The 26465-nt window shown below is 28.4% G+C and overlaps 1 protein-coding gene across 2 annotated transcripts in view; it reads right to left on the reverse strand.

Moving 5' to 3' along the window:
* LOC129966052 (sulfate anion transporter 1-like) overlaps positions 1-26465 on the reverse strand; it is a 99028-nt gene that overhangs the window by 50494 nt on the left and 22069 nt on the right. For both annotated transcript variants that reach the window (XM_056080405.1, XM_056080404.1), the window contains exons 2-3: positions 26044-26092; positions 24671-24786 (exon numbers count right to left, since the gene is read on the reverse strand). In XM_056080405.1, the coding sequence (XP_055936380.1) occupies positions 24671-24743 (73 nt within the window). In that variant the 5' untranslated portion in view covers positions 24744-24786; positions 26044-26092. The remainder of the gene's footprint in view (positions 1-24670; positions 24787-26043; positions 26093-26465) is intronic.

The following is a 26465-nucleotide window of genomic DNA, read 5'->3' on the forward strand; positions in this document are numbered from 1 at the left end:
AAATTTGTAGATTTATCACTTTGCGAATTGATTGAAATCTATTCAGAGGACTGTCCGAATGTAAGTTATAAGTTAAGGTTAGTTAAGAATGCAGTTTCGTTATAACTACGAAAAGAAGAGCTCTAGATGGATGAAATTTGGTATACATATTTAAAACCTAAAATATAAATACCCATAAAATTTGAAACCAAATTCGTCAAGGGGTTGACTTTCTGTCAGTCTGTTCATTCACGAACACGTAAACGCAGTGAATTAAATAAATGAAATTTGAAATAATATTTTGTGATGGCAGCTGTAGCTCTATATAAAATTTCGGTCTCAATCGGTCGGTATAAAGACATCCAAAATACAAATTCGAATTTCAGTTAGTATACTTGGCAGGCATATTAATTGTATAAAAAAATTAATCCGCAAAAAAAAATCACCAAAATCACATGATAGATTCTGTAAAAATGCTAGATTCATTCAAAGATCTATATTCCATAACTATTGTTCGCCGATGCCATGCAAGCCGTTCTCTGTCTTACCCCAAATACACAATTTTAAGCATGGGAAGGTGACAAAAAGTGACAAAGATTAAATTTACACTTAAAACATAGTCCAATTCGTTGGGTAAAGAACACTCCTCTTTCTTTAGATGAATGGCTCTAATACCATATAGATTTTTCAGTAAGATCCTTATCATATCTTCCTACTCTTCTCATTTACTTCTTTCACATTTTTAATGATAATCACATCTTTGTAAGTACTTTACAACACTTATTGTTTCCTTCAGATTATGCTTAAGGGATAAATAATTAAGTGATTTCCTGCGATTTCCTTTTTATTATATCAATATTCCTTTAGTCTTTTGAAAACTGTAAAAGAAGGATGATATTTTATTTCCTACAAATTTTCTATTTGTATAAATGCTCTATTAAAATCAGTAAAAGGGACCTGCAGACACTAAAAATGAATAAAACTACACCTTAAAAAAATACTAAGATTTCATAATAGAAATTTGCAATAGTTATGTAACAGAAAATAATTTTTTCACTTTTCACTTATGATTTTATAAAAGTATTTAGTTGTATCAGAATTTACCGTACGTCTTGAAAAAAATCTTTTATTCAACTGCATTTTCGTTAAAATAAGAGCTCATTCATATATCAGTAACTCTTTGAATTTACTATGTGTAATATATTTATACAAAATACCAAAAACCTTGAAAACCTTCAATTATATAAAACGTTTTCCTTTACAAGATAATTATGCTAAATTTAAATCATCTTATTTCAACACGTTTTTATTAACTCACCTCCATATCTATCTGTCTGTTCGGTACATATTTTGCAATCGATAATAAATAAACTAATCTAAGAACAGTCAACTTCTTGATGAAGTAAAGGCTTTAAACTTTGCTCAGAACTGGATGTCTGTGCAATATTAATTCGGTATTATGTCTGTTCAGTAAAAAAAATTGTCATCGGACGTAGCTGATTGGGATATTGATTAAAATTAATTGAAAATTTCATATTGAGAGGAATAAAAAGCAGAAAATAATTTAAGTAAAAAAAATAATATACTACCTTTTGAAAATGGATTTAAAAGGAAAAAAATAATTTCTCCTAAGCCTTCACATCGGTAGGAATTTAGAAGAAATCCTTTTATACTTTTTAGTCAGTTTTAAAAATGCAGTATATTAATTTTTTTAATTATATAATTAAATAATTTTTTAAATTATATAATTAAATGAGCATTTTTATGAAGGTAAAAAGCTATAAGATTTGTTATTTGTATGAATGCGTGCATGTAGATAATTAATATAGACACACTTCGAAATGAATGAGGAATCAGTTTTCAATATTTACGTATTTTACTTTTACATATTGTTATGAATAAATAATATTGTTCCCTGCCATGAGATTAAAAAAGATTTGCAGATTCTTTCTGGTTGCTGAATAGATTAGTCATTTATCCCAAATTTGCAACAAATTTGGTTATTTGGCGATGAATGCGGTGACAAAAATCATGGTTCTGCAAGAATGGAAGAATTACGTCTATGTATCTATTAAGAACCGATATCTTGAGTTTCTTCAGGCGAATTCCATGAGACGTCAAGCCCTGTCAGTAGACTATATAAAGCAACAATGTACATAGCAGAGCGAGCTCTTTGGTTATGTAAGCAGGGTGGCTATTATTATTCCATTTTCTAATTTTTTGTCTTTGATTTTCTGCCTGCTTGTATTGTTAATTTCTACTATTGTTATTCCTTGAGTATATCTTGGCTGTGTTTTTGTTGTTAGTGCTCGGTGCTTTGAAAAATATTTATATAATAAACCTTCGTTTTTCAGTATCGAAAGTGTTGGAATTCTTTCTCCTTATATATATCGCATAATTTACATAATAGGTTATTATGCCTGAAGCGAATTCTATAAATAAACTAAGGAAAGCTGACTTAATTCAATTAAATTTGGTTTATTCTGATTTGTGAATGGAACAAACCAATCACAACGACAGATTTTATTATACTGCTAAAAATGAAAAATAAAAATTGCTTACGATATTCCACATAGTTCTTTCTATATGATATTCACTGTAATTTTGAAATGTCTATGAAATTGATAAATTGAATATCTTTTAAACAACGCAAAAAATATTGTATGAGGATTATCTCTTAAAATTTTATTTAAAACTGATAGTTATGTAAACTCCTTTAAAGTGAGATTTCTCTTCAGTATTATAATATTGGAATAAATGCATATAAATGTAAATGTTTTACGCTTATAATAAATTTGCTGCATTTAAGCGTCTTGACAGGATTATAAAAGGTGTCATTGTGCTATAAATTTATGATGCATTTAAAATTTTATTAAAAAAAGATTTTCTTGCACATGAGTTTTAAGAACCCTCATTTCACAATTGGATCTTATCAATTTGTTGATTAGTCTACAGAAGCAACATCAAGCGTTAATAATATTAGGAAGATGAATATTACGAAGTATTCCGACATTACTTTTCACTTTTATTGATTTCAAGGACTCTTCACAAAAGAAAATAATTTCAAGCAACATCAAAGATAGAAGAAAAGTCCATTCTTTGAGTTAGAAATAATCAAAAACTGGTTTATATCAGCTTAGGAATTTCGTTTATACAATTACAACCATTGGGAACAAAGATAGATGCTAGAGGCTCGAAAATTATAGCCCTGAAACTGAAAATTGCTATTTCCGTCTAACAAATCGAGGGCCGGTGCGCATAATTCAAGACATGGCATTGTCCTCGCCTATTTTTCACTATAAAAAAGGAATCTAAAAGCTTGATAAATCACAATTAAATTAGCATTCGAACGGTGTCTTAAGACATACATTCTGTCTTCAGGACAGTCGAACATATTTCATGGAATGGTGTCCCGGTTTTTTTTTGTGTGCTTTCTATCACTTGGCGCTTAGTTCCACAAATGTGTTTTATTTACTAGAAAAGTTTGGTAAACTGAAATTTGTGGATACTTAGATGGTGTAGCACCTTTCAGCGTCAGTTTGAATTTTCACTATCGCATTTTAACATAAAGAAGTGCGGAAGAGAAATTATTAAAATCCTCGAAGTTTTTAACTCTGCACTAGATTATTTATTAATTTTTAAATAGAAAATAAATTTATAATATTGATCAATAAATAACAAAATTTTAACTTCACATTTCTGACTAAATTTAAAACATTTATTATTTAAATAAGTTTTATTAATGCTATCTTCCCTTCTTCGTGTAAAAAGATGCAACAATAAGCAAACAAAGATATAAATACAAGTGGTGTTTAGATGAAAAGGTACGAAACGACACTGTGGGTATAAATGAAGACTTTATTCTAAGTATACACCACAGATCTGAACACACCGATCCCATTGATTAACGACCGAAGGATTCTTTGTTCCCAAAATTCATGTGGTCATAACGAGACCGAGTCCTTCACTGCGTTCTTGAGTTCGCGTCTGAGTTGAAGAGTTTCCATTTCAGATATTTTTTCAGCTGACCAAACACTTGAAAATCGCAAGGCGACATGTCCGGGCTGTAGGGCGGATGGTAGAGCTGCTTCCACTTGAACTTGGCCAATTCCGCGTGTGTGACCCTAGAGAGGTATGGACGCGCGTTATCATGGAGCAGAACCACACCCTCCGTGAGTAGCCCCGGTCTTTTGTTCTCGATGGACCTGCGTAGTCTTGGGAGTATCTCACAATACACATCGGAGTTAATGGTTTTCCTGTGCTCGAGGAATTCAACAAGTAGAGGATCTGACACGTCAACATAATTGAGAAATTTAGCGGAGTACTCGCCTTGCATAGCAAGGCTATCTCCAGGGTCCTGATGCGATTCATTCTTGGCGATATAGTTGCCTTGTGCTGTGAAGAGGAATGAGAGTGTAAGTCAGTCATTTTTGATTCAAAGTCCAAGAGGTCTGGGTGTGGGATCTGCCACGTCAATTGGACGGCGCTCTTTTTAAGAGCCTCTGCTCTCTCCTGCGCATGCTCCGATCTACGCCGGAGACTCCACTCGCATCCCTAGATATCTCGCTACTTTCTCCTATAGTTGCATAGATAAATATGTCAACTATTTCGTTGTTTCAATGTTTCGTACCTTTTCATTTGAACACCTCTTGTATATATTACTATGCAATATATGGTGCATATATACATTTTTAATCATATCCTCGATTTTTTTTATTCTCTACTACAGCTGAAAATAAAAGAGGAGTCCATTTTAGAAGTACATATTTCTCAGAAACTTAGATCAGGAGGAAAGAACAATACTAAATTAGAGAAAAAAAATACTTAATTTGTAAGCAAAATTTATTTAAAAGCTTTTTTAAAAATAAAAATCAAAAACTACAGGAGGAAGTTTAAAGAAAATTCTTCGTTTCTTTGTTTGCATTCCTACTCTTATTTAGATAAACAGAAAAAAAAATCAATTAAAAATTTTATCTTCACTTGAAGTTTGAATGTTAAAAATTATTCTTGTGTTCACTTTCATATTCGTCTAAAAAGAAGAAGATTCTTAGTTAATGGATAAACATATTGATTAAATCACCTGAAAAGTCTTAAGATTTTCAACGTTATAATGAAATCATTCAATCTTTCTTAAAAATTTAAAATATTATTTATCTTTTACAAATAATACTTATCATTACTAGTATCACACAGTTTACTTTCTTCGTAAAAGTAATAAAATAATGCTACTGATTTATAGATAAAGCTTTTTTAGTAAACTTAATATTGGCGAATAAGAATTTAATCGAAGAAATTATTTTAAAATTTACTAAAAATAATCGTTTTAGACCTTCTTTTGCTTTCAAATTATCAGTTTGTAAATAGTTTTGTTTAATTGAAATTGTTTCATTTGAGAGAGATGGAATCTTGTAACCAATTATTAACTCTTTCCTTAAAGTTGTAGTTTTGAAATTTCGTACAATTATGAATTTTTGATGAAAACGCACTGTTTTACATTTTTTATTTTGGAATTTAATTAACATTATTCAATTAATTAAATTTTGATTCCATGCAAGTGGCGCCACCTCCCAGTAAGATTGAGAGAAAAAGATTGACTTCAACATTACATAATATTTATAATAATGAATTGTGCTGAGTATTCAATCTAATCTTGGTTAAATACCTAATTTAAGAACTGAAATACGTAACCGATTTTCATATATTCTCTGCTGCTTCAAAGTTTGCAATTTTGCATATTAATGTGTTTTCTATATAGTATGTTGATATTTTCAGAGCGAAATCAAATGTTACTAGATTAATTAAATTTTGATTGTATACCAGTAGCGCCTTTGGTAGGGAGTTTGAGAAAAAAGATTATTTCAATATTCGATAATATTTTTAATAATGTAATATAAATTTAAAACTGAAAAGTAGAAAATAATTAGCATAAAAAGTTCTACATTTTAATATATTAATAAAATTGTGTTTAAAATTTTTTTTTAAAATTATATTAATCTTTCTCTGATCCAAATGACTCGCTTTTTTAAATGCTTCTTTATAAAGCAGAAATTACTATAGAGTTTCAGTGACCACCTAATGGAATGATTGAAAAACCAGTGAGGTTTTTTATATGAAATGAAAATCAATTTGTGTTGAAAGTTTCGAAAAAGCAGGGACATCATGATTGTCACATGTGTTATATACACGTGCGATTAATTAACACATTTTGTATCCTTTCTGAATTTTAATATTGCCAGGTGACCTTGAAATCGGTTGTTTGTCTAGTGAATGAAATCCACTAAGTGTCTAGTCGCATTTGATAAATTTTGTTTCGAAGTGAGACCGTTTAAGATTTAACTAATATTTTTGATAGTAAGCATATTTTATATTCTGTAAAAGTAAAAAAATATACATACTTCTGAGAAGCTGAAAGGATTCTCGCTATTGTGAAATATATTATCACAATAAATGTGACTTGTTACGCCAGAAAGGAATTGCACAAAACCACGTGCGTAGAAAATCTAAATGCTACTTAAGAAGCTTTATAAATATTCAGACAGCTAATTTTTTTTATCATTTGATATGAAAGAAGTCGCCAAATTAGATTGATGATCGGCATAAAATACTTTTTAGACCTCATTAATGGCTGATTAGCAAACTTTTGAAACATATATTATCATTAAAAATTATTAATTATGTATTGTGATAATAAAATAAGTTATAATATTATATTATATACTAAAAAGTAGAAAATATTATTTATACACTAAAAAGTAGAAAATACTATTTATACACTAAAAAGTAAAAATATAGCTTGAAATAAAAAATATGGTAGTCAAAACAAAATCTTAAAAGCATAAGGCACCAAATTAGCACCATGCACATTTAATTTTTATGTAAAGTTGAGAAACTTTTTTTGTGATATTTATTATGGTTTAATTGATTTACAGAATTCTTTCCAATCTTCCAAGATTTTCCAGTTTTTATAGAATTTACGAAGGCATAAATAGGAAATAAAAACACATAAACGCATAGGAAATAGGAACACAAAAACGCATATTCTTACAGACTTTTTCACTCTTATAATTCTTTTTTATTTATTTATTCATATGTTTCAAAATTTATGATTGTAAATATTACAAAAACTTACAATCATTTTTAAAAATTTGGAATTGGATATCTTCTTTCATATGGAATAAAAAATATATCGATTACTAGATAATTAAATATTAAAAATGTTAAAATAACATCGAGAGTTACAAAAACTTTACAAAATTTTATAACTTCGAAACATTAGAAAATGAATACAAAAATCTTTTAAAATATTAAGACTTTACGAATACGAAATTTAAAATCATGAACGAACCCTTTCTGAACTTTCTGTTATTTACAAAAATGTACAATCAAATTAATAAAAATCACTTTAATATTTCATAATAATATAAATAGAGTTGTAGCTAATAATGTAACTAGATGAAACTATGAAATCCATTTCACATCAAATATCCAACTTCTATAAGAAATTTCTAAAAGAAATCCAATATTTGAAGCTTTTATCATAACTGGGAGCAAGTAAGTCGCACACATTTTTTTATTTTAGAAGTTATCTTATTTTTATGACAAGTAATGATAAAATAAAAATGCCCTTCCCATTTTTAGTTCCTAATCTAATACTTGTTACAAGTTTCAATGGCAGGAACAATATATGATTCTATTCTACTTTGTTTATAGAAGATTCTGAAGGATTTCTGTGATCAAAATATGAAGAAGCGTTATCAATTTTTTTCATGTATTAAATTCCATAAAAATTATCTCTACTAAAGCATGCTAGATTCTATAACTTTCTATAATGTTTTAGCAAAAATGGTTTTGAGTTGACATGTAGTACACAGTTTTATGTTTTTCATCTTCAAATGAAATTTATCAAAGATAACTCCATTGTTTTTTTCCTTTTTTAATCAAAAAGTATAATCTTTACTTATCGTAAAGGAAGACAATAGTGGTTCAACAAAGAAAAAAAATGATTTAAGGTGAGATTCTGCGTAGAGAAACCAATAAAATAAATATATGATCATTTTTCAGATTTCTTAATCTAAAAAGTGTGTTTATTCTTTAATCTTAGATAAAATAAATTTCAAATAATAGACAAACATCATAAAATATTAAGATAAGAAAGAACTTAAATTCTTTATAAAATGAATTTCTACCTGGAGTGATGATAAGATGCGGTTTAATAAAGTTAAAATATATGACTCTTGTATTCCGATTATTCAGTAAATTTCTTGATGTAAGCATCTTTGAGATTTTTAATTTCATAACACCTGTGAGATTATTAAAATCTTGTTCGCCAGTACTCGCTTTACAATTGTTCACAAAAAATAAATTTTAAATGCTTTTTGGAGATATACCTTGTTTAAGGTACGTACAAAAGAAAGCATGTTATCAATTTTTTACATTATTTCTACTAATAATAAAATAAAATATGCGTGTTGGGTCTCTATAGGACACAAATTTAGATCTATAATTATTAAAATACTATAGTCTATAAATAATCTATAATTACAAAATATTTGTCCTTAGATATATTTCAGAAAATCCAAATCGAAGCAATTTTGGAAATTTTAATTAGATTCTTACTTATAAAGTAAACGATGTTTCATTGATTTTTCTCAATAACTCCATAAAATATTTCATACTAGCCGCCTTTGGTGACCAGCCGGTTTGAAAATCTTAATGTTCGTTAAAATTTTAATAATTAAATATTTTATGCAATTCCTACTTTAATAGCTTCTTCATCAAAATATTTTAAAACTTCAAATTTTGATAATCATATAATTCACTCATAATATTATAAACGCCTTCAGTCATAACGTAATATGTATCTCTCTAATTTTCTGTTAGCTCTCGTAGAATTTATATTTTAAATTAAAGTGGAAAGGATTAATCTGCAATTAATATAATAATATTTTTTACTGAAACAAAGTATTTTTTTGTAATATGATTACTGAAAACAGTCACTGAGCGTTTAAACTTTATGGGCACTAAAGAATATCTTTCTTAATTTATGTAATATTTCAAGAATTTGTCCACAAAATTTTCTCAGATTCATCATCACCAGATCGATTCATTAACAATGTTTAATTTTAAATGCATCAAACACTAAGAAAATAAAACGAATCGTTTAAAATAATCGGTCGAAAACCGGTTAAAAAAAACTACTTAAAAAACGATGGACTTAAAACTATAAGCATATACAAAAAATATATAACTAACATAAATACACTTTAATTACAAAAGCATGCAACTAATCTAAAAATAATTTAAATCATTCGTTGATAATGGTTGTCATGTCAACAATCAGAATACAATGCTCATGCATGAATTTTCAACGCCAGTTACGGTAACGCAAATGCGTGAGTTTTTCTACGCCAGTTGAGGTAACGCTATGCAGATTAGAAATTTTTAATTTCCTTTATTCTGTTTTATTTTAATTCAAAAGTACTTCAGAATGAATCTGAAAGATCGATTAATTAAGAAAGTTTAATTTTAAATGCATCAAACATTAAGAAAATAAATAGAATCGTTTGAAATAATCAGCCAAAAAATCGTAAGCCTAGCCTCATGACTGTTGGGGAAAAATCTGAACACTTACTCATTTGGCGGTGGGGAAAATGAAAAGATTTTTTTGGCGGGAAAGTTAGTTTTTAATTAATAATTAAAAGTCTAATTAAAAATTCAAAAAAAGGGACCCCAGGTGCACATTCCCGACCTCTAAGGTATACATGTACCAAATTTGGTAGCTGTAGGTCAAGTGGTCTTTTCTGTAGAGCGCCAACACACACACACACACATTGAGCTTTATATATAAATATAGATAACTATTAATTTTTTATTATTATTTAAAACATAAATTTTACACCATCATAAAATTTAAAAAATAGTCTTTTTAATTATATCAATTTAACTGTCGGGCAATTTTTTTCCGGAATATTGATAATTTTTAAATGTTTTCTTTGCATAATTTTTAACATTAGATTAAATTATTGCAATATAATGCATTCACTTTCATTGTTTCATCAAAAATTTAATAGCGCGTTTTTCACCCATTGCTGAGAGCTAAGGAAGGAAGATTCTACTGATTTTGGGGAAATTTACATTAGAAAACAGAAAAATTACATGTTCTTAAAAGACAATATGAAATTTAGAATAGACTGCATATGCACTTAGTAGTGCTCTGATGTCACGGAGCTCAACTTTATTTAGAAGATTTTCTACGCATTAAAAGAGCAGATTATTTCAATAACATATCTTTAATAATTGTCACAATTTATTGCTTAAAAATACTTTGTTGCGGGAATCATAAACAAGTTACACATAAGAAATACAATTAAAATTAGACAAACCTGATATTTACGGCAAACTAACTGGAAATGAATGATTCATGAAATAAATGTGCAATTCAAGGTCTCTAGACGCTCTTAATTCTCATACTTTGCCAGTCTAATGCCATTACATATACAAAATCTTAATTAAAATAATATTTAACTAGATTTTTATTGTGTTCATTTCATAACAGATTAATGCATTGCATTTGATACATTTAAAGAAACTAATGCATTGTTCCTAGATAATTCAATTTTCAATGGCATTCTTTTACTTCTTTTCATTTCAAATGGCGTTTTTTACTTCCTGTTTGCAGTCTTCAGGTAGCTTGAAATTCCACTGTTCATCATTGAAAAGATTATAATTTCTGTCAAAACAATGGCGGATTTCCCACTGTTAGCCAAAGGTGGAATGAACAAATATATATAAAATTGAATTTGTCTTTTATGCACAATTCTTATAACCTTTTTGAATAGAATTTGCTTAGAAAAATACCAAGATCTATCAGTCGGAACAGAATTCACTCGTAAGCATTTCAACTAGAATAACTTTAAAAAATAACATCACAAGAGAAAAAGTAGAATACTTTCCTTTAATTTCATATCACTTTAATAGATTTTGAAATTTTAGAAATTTATCGTAGTTATTTTATGTGCGAACATTCACTCCAATGTTTCTGATAAGAAATTTGTTTGATTGATATTAGTTTAATGCGGTCATCGCTATTTGTTCCACAAATGTCTTTTTCTTATAGTATTATTACATCACAAGTGACAAATTGAATCAAAAGGTGTTAAGCAAGATTTTAAAAAGAAGAATAATTAATGAAACACGGTTTATTACAGTAAATAGAATAAAAAATTGAGATGGCCCTGAAATATGCACGCAATGCAGAAGCTAGAAATGATTTGCAATATTAACATATCGATTTTGGAAGATTTTCCTGTTATATGTAAATACTTCATTTTATTATGAAATTCAAACAAGAAATGTGGATAAGATAATATAAGAATTTTTACAAAACGATTGATGTACAATATCAATTTTTTATGAATTTATTATTTTCTACTTTTTAATTTTTATTTTCGATAAATCTGAAAAAATAAAGTTAGAAATTCTTTGTGACTGTTTTATTTATACTAGTTTGAACATGTATGAAATGAAAATTACAAAATAACATCCATTGAGTCTATATGTTTACGCCGTTATCCAAGTCTTTACATTGAACGCACAGCTAGATAACGAAAGATATTACACAAGATCCATCTCTAACCTCAACTACTGAATTGAGTTCGTCAACTTTAATCGTCATTTTCTAATCCTAGATAACCAAGCAGAAAGTCCTACGTTTATTGAGAGAATATGATGAATATAATAGAAAATAGTGCTTCTTCTTTTATGTGACAACGTAGTTCTTCACAGTTGGCTGAGATGGCTTAGTTTGATTTAGTTATATTAACATCCTGTTTTGAAGTAGAGGTAGGGCTACTTTGGGATGGAAATCGTCATTTTGAACCGTGGTCAGATGACGAGAACGATAATTGATCTGGTACCTTGCTGTCCCCATTTCCGTACCATATCAGAAGGATTTGGCATGCATTAGACCCACTCACAGTTCTTAGGGGAATAGTTCGAACTTGAAATTATCCGGTTCCGAAACCCGAACTTTAACCATAGCGGCCAGTTGAAATGACTAAATTAGTCCTAATGAATGGTCGTAGAAAATAACTACTTTAATAACCAACATTTGCAGTACCGATATTACTGGTTAGATTCATAGCAACTAATTAGAGACTCAGAAATCTTAGTATATGAAATCAGAATTTAAAAATGAGCCATCATCTCAAAATATTTATTCTCTTTTATCTTTCGCAGTCAAGATAAAATACTTTTTTAATTTAAAATATGCTCTCTTCACTATCTATATGGCCTCTTCCATGTTGTTGACCGATCTTCAAGTCTTCTCTTTTAAAATCTACTTATCCATGAAGTAAAATAGTCCTCCATTACCTTTAATAATTCTATAAAGATAGTAAACCTGACTTTGTCTATAAAATTCAGTTTTATCAGATGAGAATATGAATGTCGAATATGATGGATAATACATTGTTTCCAATTCAATCTCTTCAGACCTTTGTAATGCTTTCCTAGCTATATGTTGTTGAATGGGGATTATAGTGGAAGATTTACTTTTCTTCTTAAAAGCTAAAGATAGTAAGGGTTTTTTTTCTAGTTCTTACTTAAATTGCACAATCTGATCATAGTTGATATCCTTGGTTGCCATTTGGTTTTGATATAAATGATCCATCAGACTAAAACTTTCAAATGCAACGAAACATATATAAGCTTGTATGGATCAGGATCTTCTTTAACTTGCGGTGATGATTTTTTCTCTCTTTTACCTACTTTTCTTGTCCCCATTCTCTATGTGATACAAAAAATATTTGCTCGGCAAAGAAAGATTATAATCGTTCTCTGCACAAAGTAAGAAGTGTCGGAAAGCTTATGAAGAATACATTGACTTGATTTACTGTTTTCTATGATGGCGTGAAGTTGCAATGAATGGTTGAATTCTCATATCCAAGCTTCTCGACTAGTTCTTTAAGGTATAGCCGTTATTTGTATTAATAGCACAGTCAAATATTTCGTCATAGCACGATTGTAAGTATCATTTGCATATAGGCAGATGGCTGTTATAATCATACTATCGATGAAAGTGTTAATTTGATTTTCATTTGAGGATGATGTACCGTAAAGTAGTGATCTTCAACAAGGAATTCACTCTGTCTGAATTTCATACGACGCCACTCCTTTTTTTCGTAAACAACACACTAAAATAGTTCGGGAGACTCAAGCCTCTGCGATAGTAAAAAAGCATTAAATGAAGAAAATTCATTTTTTTTTTCATTCTCCTCATTTATACTGACATCATACAAATATAACTCAATCATTGGAAATGTTAACAACTAATACTGGCAAAATGAATACTTTAAATACTGGCAAAAGTATTACCTTTCAGAAAATACCTCATTTAAATGGTTGATAACGCCAATCTAGCGTCGTTCCTAAATAACCAGCACAAACGAGCCACCAGAATTTGGGGGACATTTTCTGAACAAACTGCTACTTTAAATAGATGCAAGATGGCATAATATTAAAATGAGTATTGAAGCAGAATTTGTTAAGACATGGGCAACTTCTTCACTTTATACAAATTTTTGTTATGAATAAACTGTTATTATCCGATATGCTCTATATAAGGTTTTAAGTGAAGTACCAAAGATTTTTTCCCGTTGATTTTGGATAAATAAAAAAAAGATATTCTGTGTGTAGTCTTCTTATAACTTTAAATATAATCTCCATTTCATAAATTAAATAATTTTATAAAATTACTAAATAATTTGCAAAAATACTAACAAAAGAAAAAAACAATATTAAACCTTTCGCTGCTCTTTAACAGTTGACAAAGATTGAAAAAAAATTACCGAAATTTAGTTTGATTCATTTAAAATAATGACCGATTTTTAAAGCACTTTTCTTGATAAATTTCGTAATTTTCAATTGTGTTCAGACGGTGAAAATAATACCTAAATTGGCACAACAATTAATCCACACTTCCACACCATATCAACAAGAACATACTGAATTTAATAATTAGAGCTCTTTGCATATAATGACCTGCCTATGTCACATATCGAACTATAGATTTTAATATAAAAAAATTCTATCATATAATAAAAGTTACAAATAATTTAAAGAAAAAATATCACTGTATATGGTTATGTATCTATTATGTTATTTGCATCCTATGCATGGATTGATTAATTACAAGCAAGAAATTTATTAAACCTCCTAATTCGATAGCAGACACTATATAGAATATCTTGATTAACTACAAGCAAGATTGATTAACTATAAGCAAGAAATTTATTAAACCTCCTAACTCGATAGCAGACACTATATAGAATATCTTGGTTAACTACAAGCAAGAAATTTATTAAACCTCCTAATTCGATAGCAGACACTATATAGAATATCTTGATTAACTACAAGCAAGATTGATTAACTACAAGCAAGAAATTTATTAAACCTCCTAATTCGATAGCAGACACTATATAGAGTATCTTTTAATCAAACTATGAATATTCCATATGCGATTAATCACCTGATTAAGAGATTTAATAAAGTCATTATACGAAGTTAATACGCACTAGATTCCTCTACACGATAGAAATTCTTTGATGAAATAAAGTCCTGAAACCTATAGAGAATAGAGTGTCCCAGCTGAAATGCAAAAAGTTTTGGAAACAAGTTTTTCTTTTAGGAAAATTCAATTATCAACTTTTGAAATTTAAAATATTTGTATCGATCTGGAGAGTGAAATCAGTTTTTTAAAATTATAAATTATTCCACATATCGATAGCAGACACTATACAGAATATTATCAGAATTGACACTATACAGAATATGATTTCTGATGATCAGAAATTAACTCATATATGTAAGCAAAGGAATCCATTGTTCATGTAGACGAAAGGCATGTTTTCGGTTTCATTTACATAATCTGGATAAGTTATTCCAGATGCAACCTTCTCCATTCAGGAAGTATGGATATACTCACATGCCAAGGATGAAACAAATCTCAATATATTGCTTTGAAAAAGCTCTTGCAGCATAGATATCCAATTGCAAAAATGTGAAGAGGCAATATAATAAGCTGCATCCTTATTATATTGCATCCCTTATTATATTTTTAGTGTTTGCTTAGGTTGTTATCTTTTTAATATTAAAAGGCCCAATATGAATTTCAATTTGGGATCTGCGTTAATCTTTCTGAAGGGTAGGATAGAAGTTCAAAAATGTAATATACGCTTTGTAACAATAATTCGGATGGTGTTTGTGGCGTGGATGAGGCATTTAGAAAAACATTTGAATTACTTAAAAAAGAAAAAAAATTAAATTTTAAATAGTAAAATTTATTTCAAATTCATTTTTACCATTTGGGAATTTAAATTCTGTGAATGAGAAAAGCAGTATCGTTAATAAATTAAAAGACAGCATTTAGAGAAAGAGTTGTTTTGCTACTAATGGGGAATCAGGGACGATTAAAAGCTACATGAAAATGAAAGAACAAATAATTTAACCAAATCGATATTCAATCGAATGTAATAGATGTTTACTACAATGGAATCAATTGTACCGGTTAGAAAGGAAGGCAGAAACAAAATTAAGCATTAGCATTATTGAAACATTATTTAAACAATGCCGTATATACAGCAATGTATTTAGCATTATTTAAACAATGTCGAAATAATGCTAAAAAATCTTGAATATTTATTTATTTATTTTGAAGTCTCAAGGGGAGGGGACAACTTGTAATTAAGGATGAGAAGCTTCCGGTATGGCATTTGTTTCTCGCGTCACCCTTGTGGGTACACGAAAAGGTGGAGATCTAGCTCCTTCCATCGATGACGGAACGTACTTCCTTAGGGAAGAGTTGTACCGTAACCGGAGATGGCCCTTAGGACTCAACCATAGTTCCCGCCAGTGTTACTGTTGCGGGGTTTCGGTCATTCAAGTTTTTCTGTATGCCTTCCGGACGGTCGGAGTAGGCAGTTTATGATTATTTTGAAAAAGGCAGTTTATGGTTATTTTGAAAAAGTTGATTTCAGTCAAATAAAAGCCCTTTCTCTATAGTAAAATCTCTACAGAATATGAAAAGCAAGCAAAACCTTATGAGACAATGTCAAAGACGACAGATATCAGAACGGAAAAACGATGGGAATGACTAATCATGCCATTAAATAATGTAATCCTTAGAGAAGTATGAAAAGTAACTGACTAATTAATTGTGAAATCTAACCGAGTAAAGTACTATTAAAAATTCGATTATCAACTTTTTAATAAAAGGAATTATTTTTATTATTAGCTCCATGGAACTTCATTAATTACTTTTCATTACACCAATCCGAAATAAAAAAGCTCATATTTCTACTATACATTGTGAAGTTGTTGCTTTTAAAGCATTATCAATGGAGCTAATGAATGAATTGATCAAAGTAGATCTTCTTGAGAAGCTTTCTTCTTTCTACCTTATGATAATCTGAAAGATTTTGAATCGAAGGAATAGGCTGATGGTTACTTAAGGCTGAGTATGGTTTCTTAATATTGGATAAGGTTGCTTCGTGGCATAATATTTTTTTAATATTTTTTCGCAGCATATTTTTTTGATTTTTCCGCATTAATTCTTCTTGGATAGGGCACTTTTTCTTTCAGGATAACTTTTTTTTCTCTGTATCTCCTGAAACTGTTAGTATCTAAAAATTTTAAACCAGCAATGATTAAAAAATTTTTTCTTCAGCAAAAGATGATGAAAATAATATCGTACAATATAAAAGGTGAATAATAATTTCAAATTAAGACTAATTCAGTGATGATGCTCTATACTATGCTGGGAAATTTTAAAAATCGGAAAGATAATGTAGCAAAATTTAATTATACGTAAGAAATATAGAGTATAAGTTATATATATGTATATTTAAAATCTCTCTATATATAGAGAGAGCATAGCTTTCCTATTGTAATGACCAGAAACATTTTGGATCTTTTTATTGTTTTATATGTAATTAAGGAGATTTCATCCCGTCCCTTTCCTAAACAATAGCCACTAGCTAAAATAAAATAATGCAAAGAAAGGAATGAAATTAATATATTTATCTTTAATGCTATTTTTAATTTATGACTTCAATGAATTTCATACAAACTTGATCATTGTTTGCCGATTTCTCCTAATGGCAATGAATAAATTTAGATTGGTATCAGGTATCAGGCGGAACCTTTTCTGAAGTCATACATTTGATCAGCGGTTGTGAGCTTACGTTTCCCATCTTTTTTCCGTCAGCGTCTTATTTGAAATTCAAATTGGAAGAATTTCGTTGATTCCTATCGCAAATTTCCGATTATAATTTTATTTGATCATACGTATCGCTGAGAATTGAAACATTACGAGAGTTCTCTGGTCACCTTCAAAACAGTTTACAGCTGAAACAACATCATAAATCTTTCAAAACCTTATAGAGCAAAACAAGATGTAAAGCGATCTTGGTTTATGAAGTAAATATTACAATATATATTTAATACGTGTGATCAGTGAAACAAGACGTATATGCAAAAGCCACATGACAGGGGCATCATATTAAAAAAATCAATGTCATACTTAAACTGATATTACATGATAAGTCAGATATATATATATATCTATATGATGAAGCGATTGGAGAAAAGACAGTTAGATGACGAAATACTTAATTATATCCTAAATCAATCCTTTTATAGAATTGTTCTACCAAAACGATAAAAGAACACAAGAAATACGTAATTCTAAATGTGCATTAATAAAAAAATATTTTATCACCGCCAGTTCATACATAATTTTCTAGAATTGCATATGAATGTATAAAGACGTTTGTACATGCGAACAGGGAAATGAAATCATCTATTCCTTTTATCAATACTAATAATAAAAATGAATTTGTGTGTGTTGGTGATGGACAAGTCGTTTGACAAACAGCTATCAAATTTGGCATATTATATATATATATATATCCATCACAGAATTTGCAGAAAAAACATTTATTGCATGAAAAAATTATTTATTATGCAATGAAATCTCAAACTAAATTTCACAGATTTTAGATTTAATATTAAAACTGATCTTAGGCGTTTAATTTGTCATTTTAAGTATTGTATTATCTACATAAAATTACTTTTTTCAATTCTAAGTTCATTTATTTATTTTGCATGAAATGAATTTTTATGTACAAATTTGTAATTTCTGTTTATTATTTAGAGCATTATATTGAAAGTGGATAATTTACAATCAAGATATTTCTTAGTCAGCAGAAACAGATAAAATATGAAGAAATTTTTTTTCTGATTCAAAGACTAAAACAAATTTAGCACGGAAGAGGACAAAATAATAAGATGAATTTGAAGTCACAATGGCATTTCGATAAAATAATATTCAGGTAACCTTCAGAATGCAAATGGATTTATAAAAGGTCCTAATAATTCTGCGAAGAATTTAGCTTTAAATGTTATTGCTAATTGCATCACAGGCTTTAAACAAGTTGCAATTTTCGCCATGAAAATCTATCAATCGTAAAAATGTTCATGTGACAGATAATTCACCACCTGAAATGCCGCAATTTCATTTTTGTTGACAAAACACGTCAAAGTTTGTTGAATTACATATGTGTTGACAAAACACGTCAATTTCAATTACATATGTCTAATGTAATCACTTTCATGCAGTTTTATACATTATATATCTAAGTCAAGAAGATAAAACAGAGAACAACTCTATGAAATCAAATCAAGAAACCTTTAAGAGAATTAGTCTCTAAAGAAATCAAAATATTCTGAAACAATTCACACAAATTATGCCCTTTTGAGTATCCCTCAAAAATATGGAAATTCTGATCTTAATATTTGCCATAATAATGAGCTGAATAAGTTTGAAAATAATAAATCATTCAAATTTTATTTATGTATCTGCAATAATATAATTTTCAAAGAATAAAGATCCTGGGTTTGCTTTTTTCTTTTGGTGCATTACTTCGATTTACTTAATTTAAATATATTAATGTTCTTTTATTAAAGCTGTTTCTATTTATTTTGGTCATTCCCCGAATTTTTTAATAATAGTCAGATGCTGAGGACGACAGCTATACGCTTGCATCCCTTCTCCAAATTTTCATTCCATACCAATAATAAGACAGTTATTCCTCATTTAGAGAATTCAACAAACAACAAATTCATGCATCAATCATTGTGTAATCTAATCTTTAAACTATGACCCTCTGATCACAAAGTCAAAAATCCTTTGATACCTGGGGCAACCGTGACTTGGATCATATTTTGAGATCGTGTCATCAAATGTATAAACATATATACAGTGGTGGCTAAAATTGTGGACACTTTTAAAAATCGTTATGTTTTCTAACTTTGTATGCTTATAGAGAATGTTACATTTCACATAATGCAAATTCTTATATATCATTTTAAATGGAATTTAATGCTGATTTCAATACAAAAAACAAAATTCAAATATTTTCAATACAAAAAAAGTTATTCTTACTTTAATCTGAATAACAAACACAGTGATGAAGCGGATTTCATTTCTAACTTTCTTGACCAATCACTGTTCTTATTCTGGGAACCAATGAAATGTTAATAACTGCCAGAAGAAGATGGCATCTTATTTAAAGTTGGAACAAGTCATTATTGTGTTTTTTTTTTCTATAGAAGGAAAACTGTTTTTTATGTAATCAAATCACAAGTAAGAAATTTTGTTTAGCTTTTTAATATTTAGTAGGAATTGTTGTAAACATTTCTAATATTTAGTCATGAAGCAATGCCATCAAATAAAAAAAATAGATTGGACACTTTGAAAGAGAACTAAGATTATTGTGTTACATGAATGTGGTCCTTCCAATGCTGAAATTGCAAAACAGGTGGGTGGTTCAGTAACTACATATGACATCCGAAAGTTTTGTTTACGATACCAGGAGACAAATTCAATAAAACAAAGCAGGAAATGGATGAAAAAGGTACACCACATCTGTTCATGTCAGAAGAATAAAAAGACTATGCCTCCAAGCCAGAAGAATGTCATCGGCGATCATCAGAAATCAACTGAATGATACTTGCATTTATGTCAGTTCAAGAACAATCAGGAGAAGATTATTAGATGTTAGACTAAGAACGAAACGAAAGACAACGAAAAAATTTACAGAAGTGTATAAAAAGATTACAGTGGACAAAAGAACACATTAATTGGCCAGATGATCAGTGGTTACAAGTTATACGGAGTGAGGAAACAAAGATATTGTTATTATGTAGCGATGGCGAAAATAGGTAAGATATAGAATAGGCGAAGAGCTACATCCTGACTGTATTCAGGTAACTATGAAAACCTCAGTTAGTGTAAAGATTTGGTCATGCATGTCAGCAGACGATATTGGTCTCTTTCATGTTATCGATGGGACATTAAATGCAAGAAAAAACATTGACACTATTCTAGAGCCAAAAACGTACACCTTCCATCAGTGATCTCTTTCCCAACAATGTATCATTTATTTTTCAGCAGGTTTCAGCTCCTTGGCACACAGCAAAAATATCGAAAGTGTGATTTAGTACAAAGAATATTGAATTGTTATCATGGCCAGAAAACAGTCCTAAACTCAAAATTATTGAGAACTTATGGGACCGTTTGAAAATTCTTATATATATATAATGCGTTCATCAAATAAAAGAGGATTAATTGAGGCTATATTTGTTTCCTGGCATCAAGCAATAATGAAGGAAGAGAAACTGTCGTCAGCTCAATGAAACATCAGTGTGAAGTTGTAATAAAAAATAAAAGCTTTGCTTCTAAGTATTGATAACTCACAGCAGTCATCAGCATTTAATGCATCTTGATAATTATTGCCTCTCAACTTTTTTTTGTATTGCAAATATTTGAATTTTACTTTTGGTATTGAAATTATTAAATTATTTGATATTAAATTCCCTTTAAAATGATATGCAAGTGTTTCATTTTGTGAAACGTTACATTTTCTATAAGTATATAAAGTTAGAGAAAAATTAAAATTTTCAAAAGTGTCCACAATTGTATATATATTTATTTCATGCAATTGTTTTGCACTCTGAATAGCCGCTCTATGAACAAATTTAAATCGACCAGGAACCGCACTGATAGAATTTGATCATTAACACAATTTTTAAGATCAAAATCATAAGAAAACTTCAAGAGTTGAACCCCCAAAATTTATCGCTGAATTTCAGCAACAGGCTAGAAGTTAAATGTAATCGATCGAATACAGCCAAATATAGTTTGGATTTACTTTTAAGCGATTTATATTAAATAACTATACCGAAAAATTTAAGTACATAACCATAGAATTTAAGTATGTATTCACTTCCATAGTTCATTCAATTGAATGATTTGCATAAAAATAATAAGACAGTTGCAATCTGCATGTCACTTAGCGTTTCGCTACATATTGTTCTGTCATTATGATGTGATTTCATCTTTCCTAAAAAAGACATAGCAGCATTAAACTGATGTACTGCATTTTATGTGCATTACGTGCGCTTTATTTAACTATATTATATGTTGATCAAAAACAGAATATTTTCGAGGAAAAAAGTTTTAAATCAAGTGTTTAAAAATAATTTTGAAGTTACAAAACAATTTTACTCTCACCGCCCCCTGATAAAAGGTAGATATTACCAAAGCAATAAATATTATTTTGATATACTTCCATCGCAAAATTATACCTTTCAAGTAGAGCATATACATTAGTAGAAACAGATTTTGAGAGACTTTTAATAACTCGTATAATAAAGTTTCAACCAGGTTTATCTGCGGTTCAAATTCGATTAACGCTTGGTTAAATTTTCCACTATAACTTTCTCATTTATATGAAAATTGCTTCCAGATAGAATTAAAAAAATCTAAATTTTTCACATTATTTAATATAAAGTATTTTTTTTTTTCCTTTTTTGAGTGAAGAACTATAGAAAAAGTTTAGTTTCTTTAGTCTGAAAAATCACTAGTTATTTGATTTTTATAGATCTTCTTTCCTGACAAATGCAACTTAATAGGAGATAAAAAACAAGTATCTTCTTAAATTAAATTTTTAAAGGTTTCAAATGTGAAGCAAATAATAAACAGTAAAAATAATAAATTTCAGGATTGTGAAGTTTCTAAATTTTGCTATTAACCTAAATTAAAAGCAAATTAAATAACCCATTTCAAAAGATATTTCATAATATTTCATTTGTATGATGCTCATTATCAGAACTAATTCATATTTTTTTTACATAAATTTAAATTTTGGAAATCCTATTCATTAGAATTTTTATGAAGAATTATCTCTAAATGCACCATCATGAAAGTTAGAGGAAATTTTGAAATTATTATTTCAGATTTTATCCTTACATTGTATTAACAAGATTTACTCTTTCACACGATATAAGTTTCATAAGACGTACTTATTCACACGATGTATGTTTCAGATGATATATTTATTAGTATTTATGAAATATAAATATGTCTTTTCCGCAATTTAGTGTTAATCATGTCGAAGATTTCCGCAGTATGACGTAAACTCTATACAAACAAGTGCAGTTGAGTTATTTAAATGTACTGAATGATTAAATGAGAGTACTATCTCTTATTTAGAAAACAGTGCTACAAAAACAATATCAATATCTTGACCTTGATACTAGCACTCTTCATTAGCTTCGTATTTTGTAAAATAAATCAATCAGCTCTAAAAGTAAAGCGAAGTTTGAAAATAGTGTTTCAATAATCTTTAAAATCAAAGCCTTTTTAATAACAAAATTTAAAAGGTTGAAAAAGACATTTCCGAACTTAAAGCTAACAAAAACGGTTTAATAATAATTCTTTTCCCTTATCTGAATTGTTAAAATATAGATTGCTAGAGATTTTACAAATTAAATGTTGCATTAAACATAATTTTATCACTATAATTTGAATGTAATCATAAATCTTCTTATTGTAATATTAAGTTAGAAACTCTTTATCTGGAATATTTTAATTTTTTTTCAATATTTTTCAATGAACTATACGTGGATTTTAAAAAGTATATTTTTGATATAGATAGAAAAGCTTTTGCGCAAATATATTTCAAAACCAAGAAAAAGAAAAGAGATTGTAAATTCCATTCCCAAATTTCAAATTAAATTTTGCTTCTTTGGAAGAATTTAAGTAAAATGCTTGAATTTCGTTTTCTTTTAAAACAGCCAGATGAACTTACAAATAAAAACACGAAGGAGATGCTAAAGAGATGATCAATAAGATTTTTTATATACAGTTAATGCATAAAGTCATCTTACATTTCAAGACAATTGTATAAAACTAAGAAATTTTGATGCACGAAAAATTTTCTGTTGCCTTAATTAACTTCTTACATAATTAAGCAAATTTATATCAATATACTGAATTTGTTCTTCATTCACTCTATATGTGTAGAGGAATATACTTGTGATTGAAAAGGAAAAGTCTATATGATACTGATCTGTAAATAACAATATAAAAAGTCAACAATCTTGTAAAGATATTTTACAGAATAAAATAAAAAATATTAATAAAAATTATTTTGCTTGTATTTTTATTAATATTTTTTAGTATTACTTTATTCATAAATACTTTTAAAGGAATATAAACCTCTTAATTTTAAGATGCTCTTATCTAAAAAGCATAAGATAGCAACTAAAGCTTTCAATAAAAATAAAAACCAACAAAGAGCTATCATGATTGATTATCTAGATTGATAAGCAACAGTAAATAAAAGAAAATATTTTTAAAAGCACGAGCAAAAAAATTAACTAATTAAACATTTGGAAATGAGGTAAAATCTGAAAATTATGTACAGTAGAAACGGACTGCACAGTTTTCGTTCTGCAGACATTCAGCTGAAAATAATCGCTTTCAAAAGAGATTCATTTGGGGGTTGAGAAAATGTATTAAGAACTTCATTTCAGATTTGGAGATGACAAATTGCCATATAAATAAACAGGCTCTTTTCGGTGGATACAGAAATGAAGTGGTGTTGAAGTGCCTCCATACAATATCAGATCCTATCCCTTAATGAGGAAAAGGATGTATAGGCTGCACCGTAATGGGGACTATTTTATGTTCACTTTAATTTCTGATTATGCTGTCGAGGCGACTCGATTTTAAAATTATTCTGGATACTTTGGCATGATGGAGATGGCTCTTCTAGGATTCTCTTAATTATTCTAGAAAACTCCGTCCCATTAGACTTAGTGACAACTCTATTGGTAATAATAAAAAAGCTACGAACGATCACATTATTACTGAATTTATGAGTTATTGAGTATGCATGCATATATATTTTAATGCGTCTAAATGTTATTAAAAGATCTCTAATAAACATAACATTTTCTTCAAATATAGAATTTCACTGCACAGAATATCAATGACGTTTAGAGCCATATTCCTAGCAATAGAATCTGTTTCGAATTGTTATAAGCGAGGATAGAACCTGGGACCTTGTAGTTCACAGTCCAGTAACATGACCACAATACAAAAGCAATTGCTTGGGTAGCGTAGCTGTTAACTGGCTTATAAGCTTTCATCACAAATCTATCGCTTATAGTACATTAGACTAAGAGTTCCAGCATTTAACTGACTGTAACAATATATCGCATAGCTGTTCTCATATTGAGAGATTGTTAAAGGATTTGGTATAAAACAAAGCAATTGGTTACTTACGAGTATACTCGGTGAGACGCAGCCCTATATTTTTCAAAGAATTCAGAAAAGACATTTCTATTCTCTTCTTCATAAAATTTTTGACAATGAGACATGTACTTTATTCTGTGTTACACCTGTAAAAAAAGAGGTAATATTTTAACAACTGATAATATATTAATAATTTTGTTAACTCTATGAAAGGATCGAAATCATACAAAATAGAAATAAATTTAACAGATTTCGAATCTTTTGTCCACGAAATCATAGCTAGAAAGAGATTTACGTTCAATTCGCATATCTTTATTTTTAATTTTTAAATTTTTTTTTAATTCTTTAGAATTATTAAAATATACACGAAAAAGGTATTTAATTTTGCAATATGCATAGATATAAAAACAGTTGCTAAAACCTTACCAGTGTATATAGTAATAAAAAAATTTTATATAGTGAATATAGTAAAAAATATTGTTATTATATATTACTGAATCAGAATTTCACTTAAAATCAAGTTAAGATGTTAGTACAATGGGTTATAGAAAGATTGTTTTTAGTTCTGTAATTATTTTCAAATATGTTTTAAGAATAAATAAATTACAAAATTTTTGGATGTGATGCAAGTTTTTTAAAACATTTTTCGCAAAGTCCCCTTTTTGCAGAGTTGGACATTATATTTGTGAATCACACAAAAGATTCCAAAGCTAACTTAATTGATAACCTATAAAGTTATTATAATTGATAAAAAAATTTGCAGTACTGTTATTACTCTATTAATATGAATATATCGTTAATTTTTTACTATTAATATCTTTAAAAAAATTAAGAAAATATCATTGGAATATGAACAATGATTGGAATGATATGATATGATTGGAATATGGATATATGAGGTTTTCAGAAAAATAATGAATCTAGAATGCAATTAATCGTGGACTCAGAAACACAATAATGGGGGAACATAAAGCAATAAATCCTGTATATAAGCAAATACAATAATTGTGAAGAATTTTTTAAAATCAATTTTCAAAATTTATGTTTTCTTTTATATTACTCTAAAACATGTTAAAGATACTACGGAGTAAATTACATTTTCTTTGTTTTTCAGAAATTACTATACACGAAAAGTATTGCAATACATTTGGAACAATAGTATTATTTATATTAAGATTTTAGAAATGTCAATGGAATTTAAATTTAATATAGAATTTGAAATGGATTGAATTTTTACAGTAATTACAAGATTTTAAACTTTCTTTGAAAAAGAAACTTACACTACTATAATATTGAAACTATACTATAATGTAAACATTTCAGCTAAAGAGCAAAGAATTGATTTAACGTATAAGTATTTGTAATTAGGATTGAGATTAAATTAATCTAAAATTTATATTTACGTTCATTTTGATGAAAGTTTTCATAAACCAGTGTAAGATCATCAATAATCTGAAAAGAAAAAAATCAATTTTATTAGCTATGCGATATTAGAAATGAAGTTCAGTTTTAATACCTCGAAAAATTAAGGTATATACTATTTAAATACTTTGCATGTATTCTAAATTCTCATATACTAAAATTCAATTTAAAACATAGATATTCATTTCTTATAAAAGGACAACGAAAAATACGCATATATCTAAAAATCAATTTATAATTTCAGTTCGTAGGCGAAATTTGGGTGAAAAAAATGTAATAAGTTATTTTCTTTAAAAAAATATAATGATATTAATGAATTAATAACTTTTGTTACAAATCTGTAATGTTACTTCTCAGCACGGGTGGTTCAATCACTGGAAGGACTGTTTTACGATCAGCTCTG

Source organism: Argiope bruennichi, chromosome 4, assembly GCF_947563725.1.
Source record: "Argiope bruennichi chromosome 4, qqArgBrue1.1, whole genome shotgun sequence".
NCBI lineage: Eukaryota > Metazoa > Arthropoda > Arachnida > Araneae > Araneidae > Argiope > Argiope bruennichi.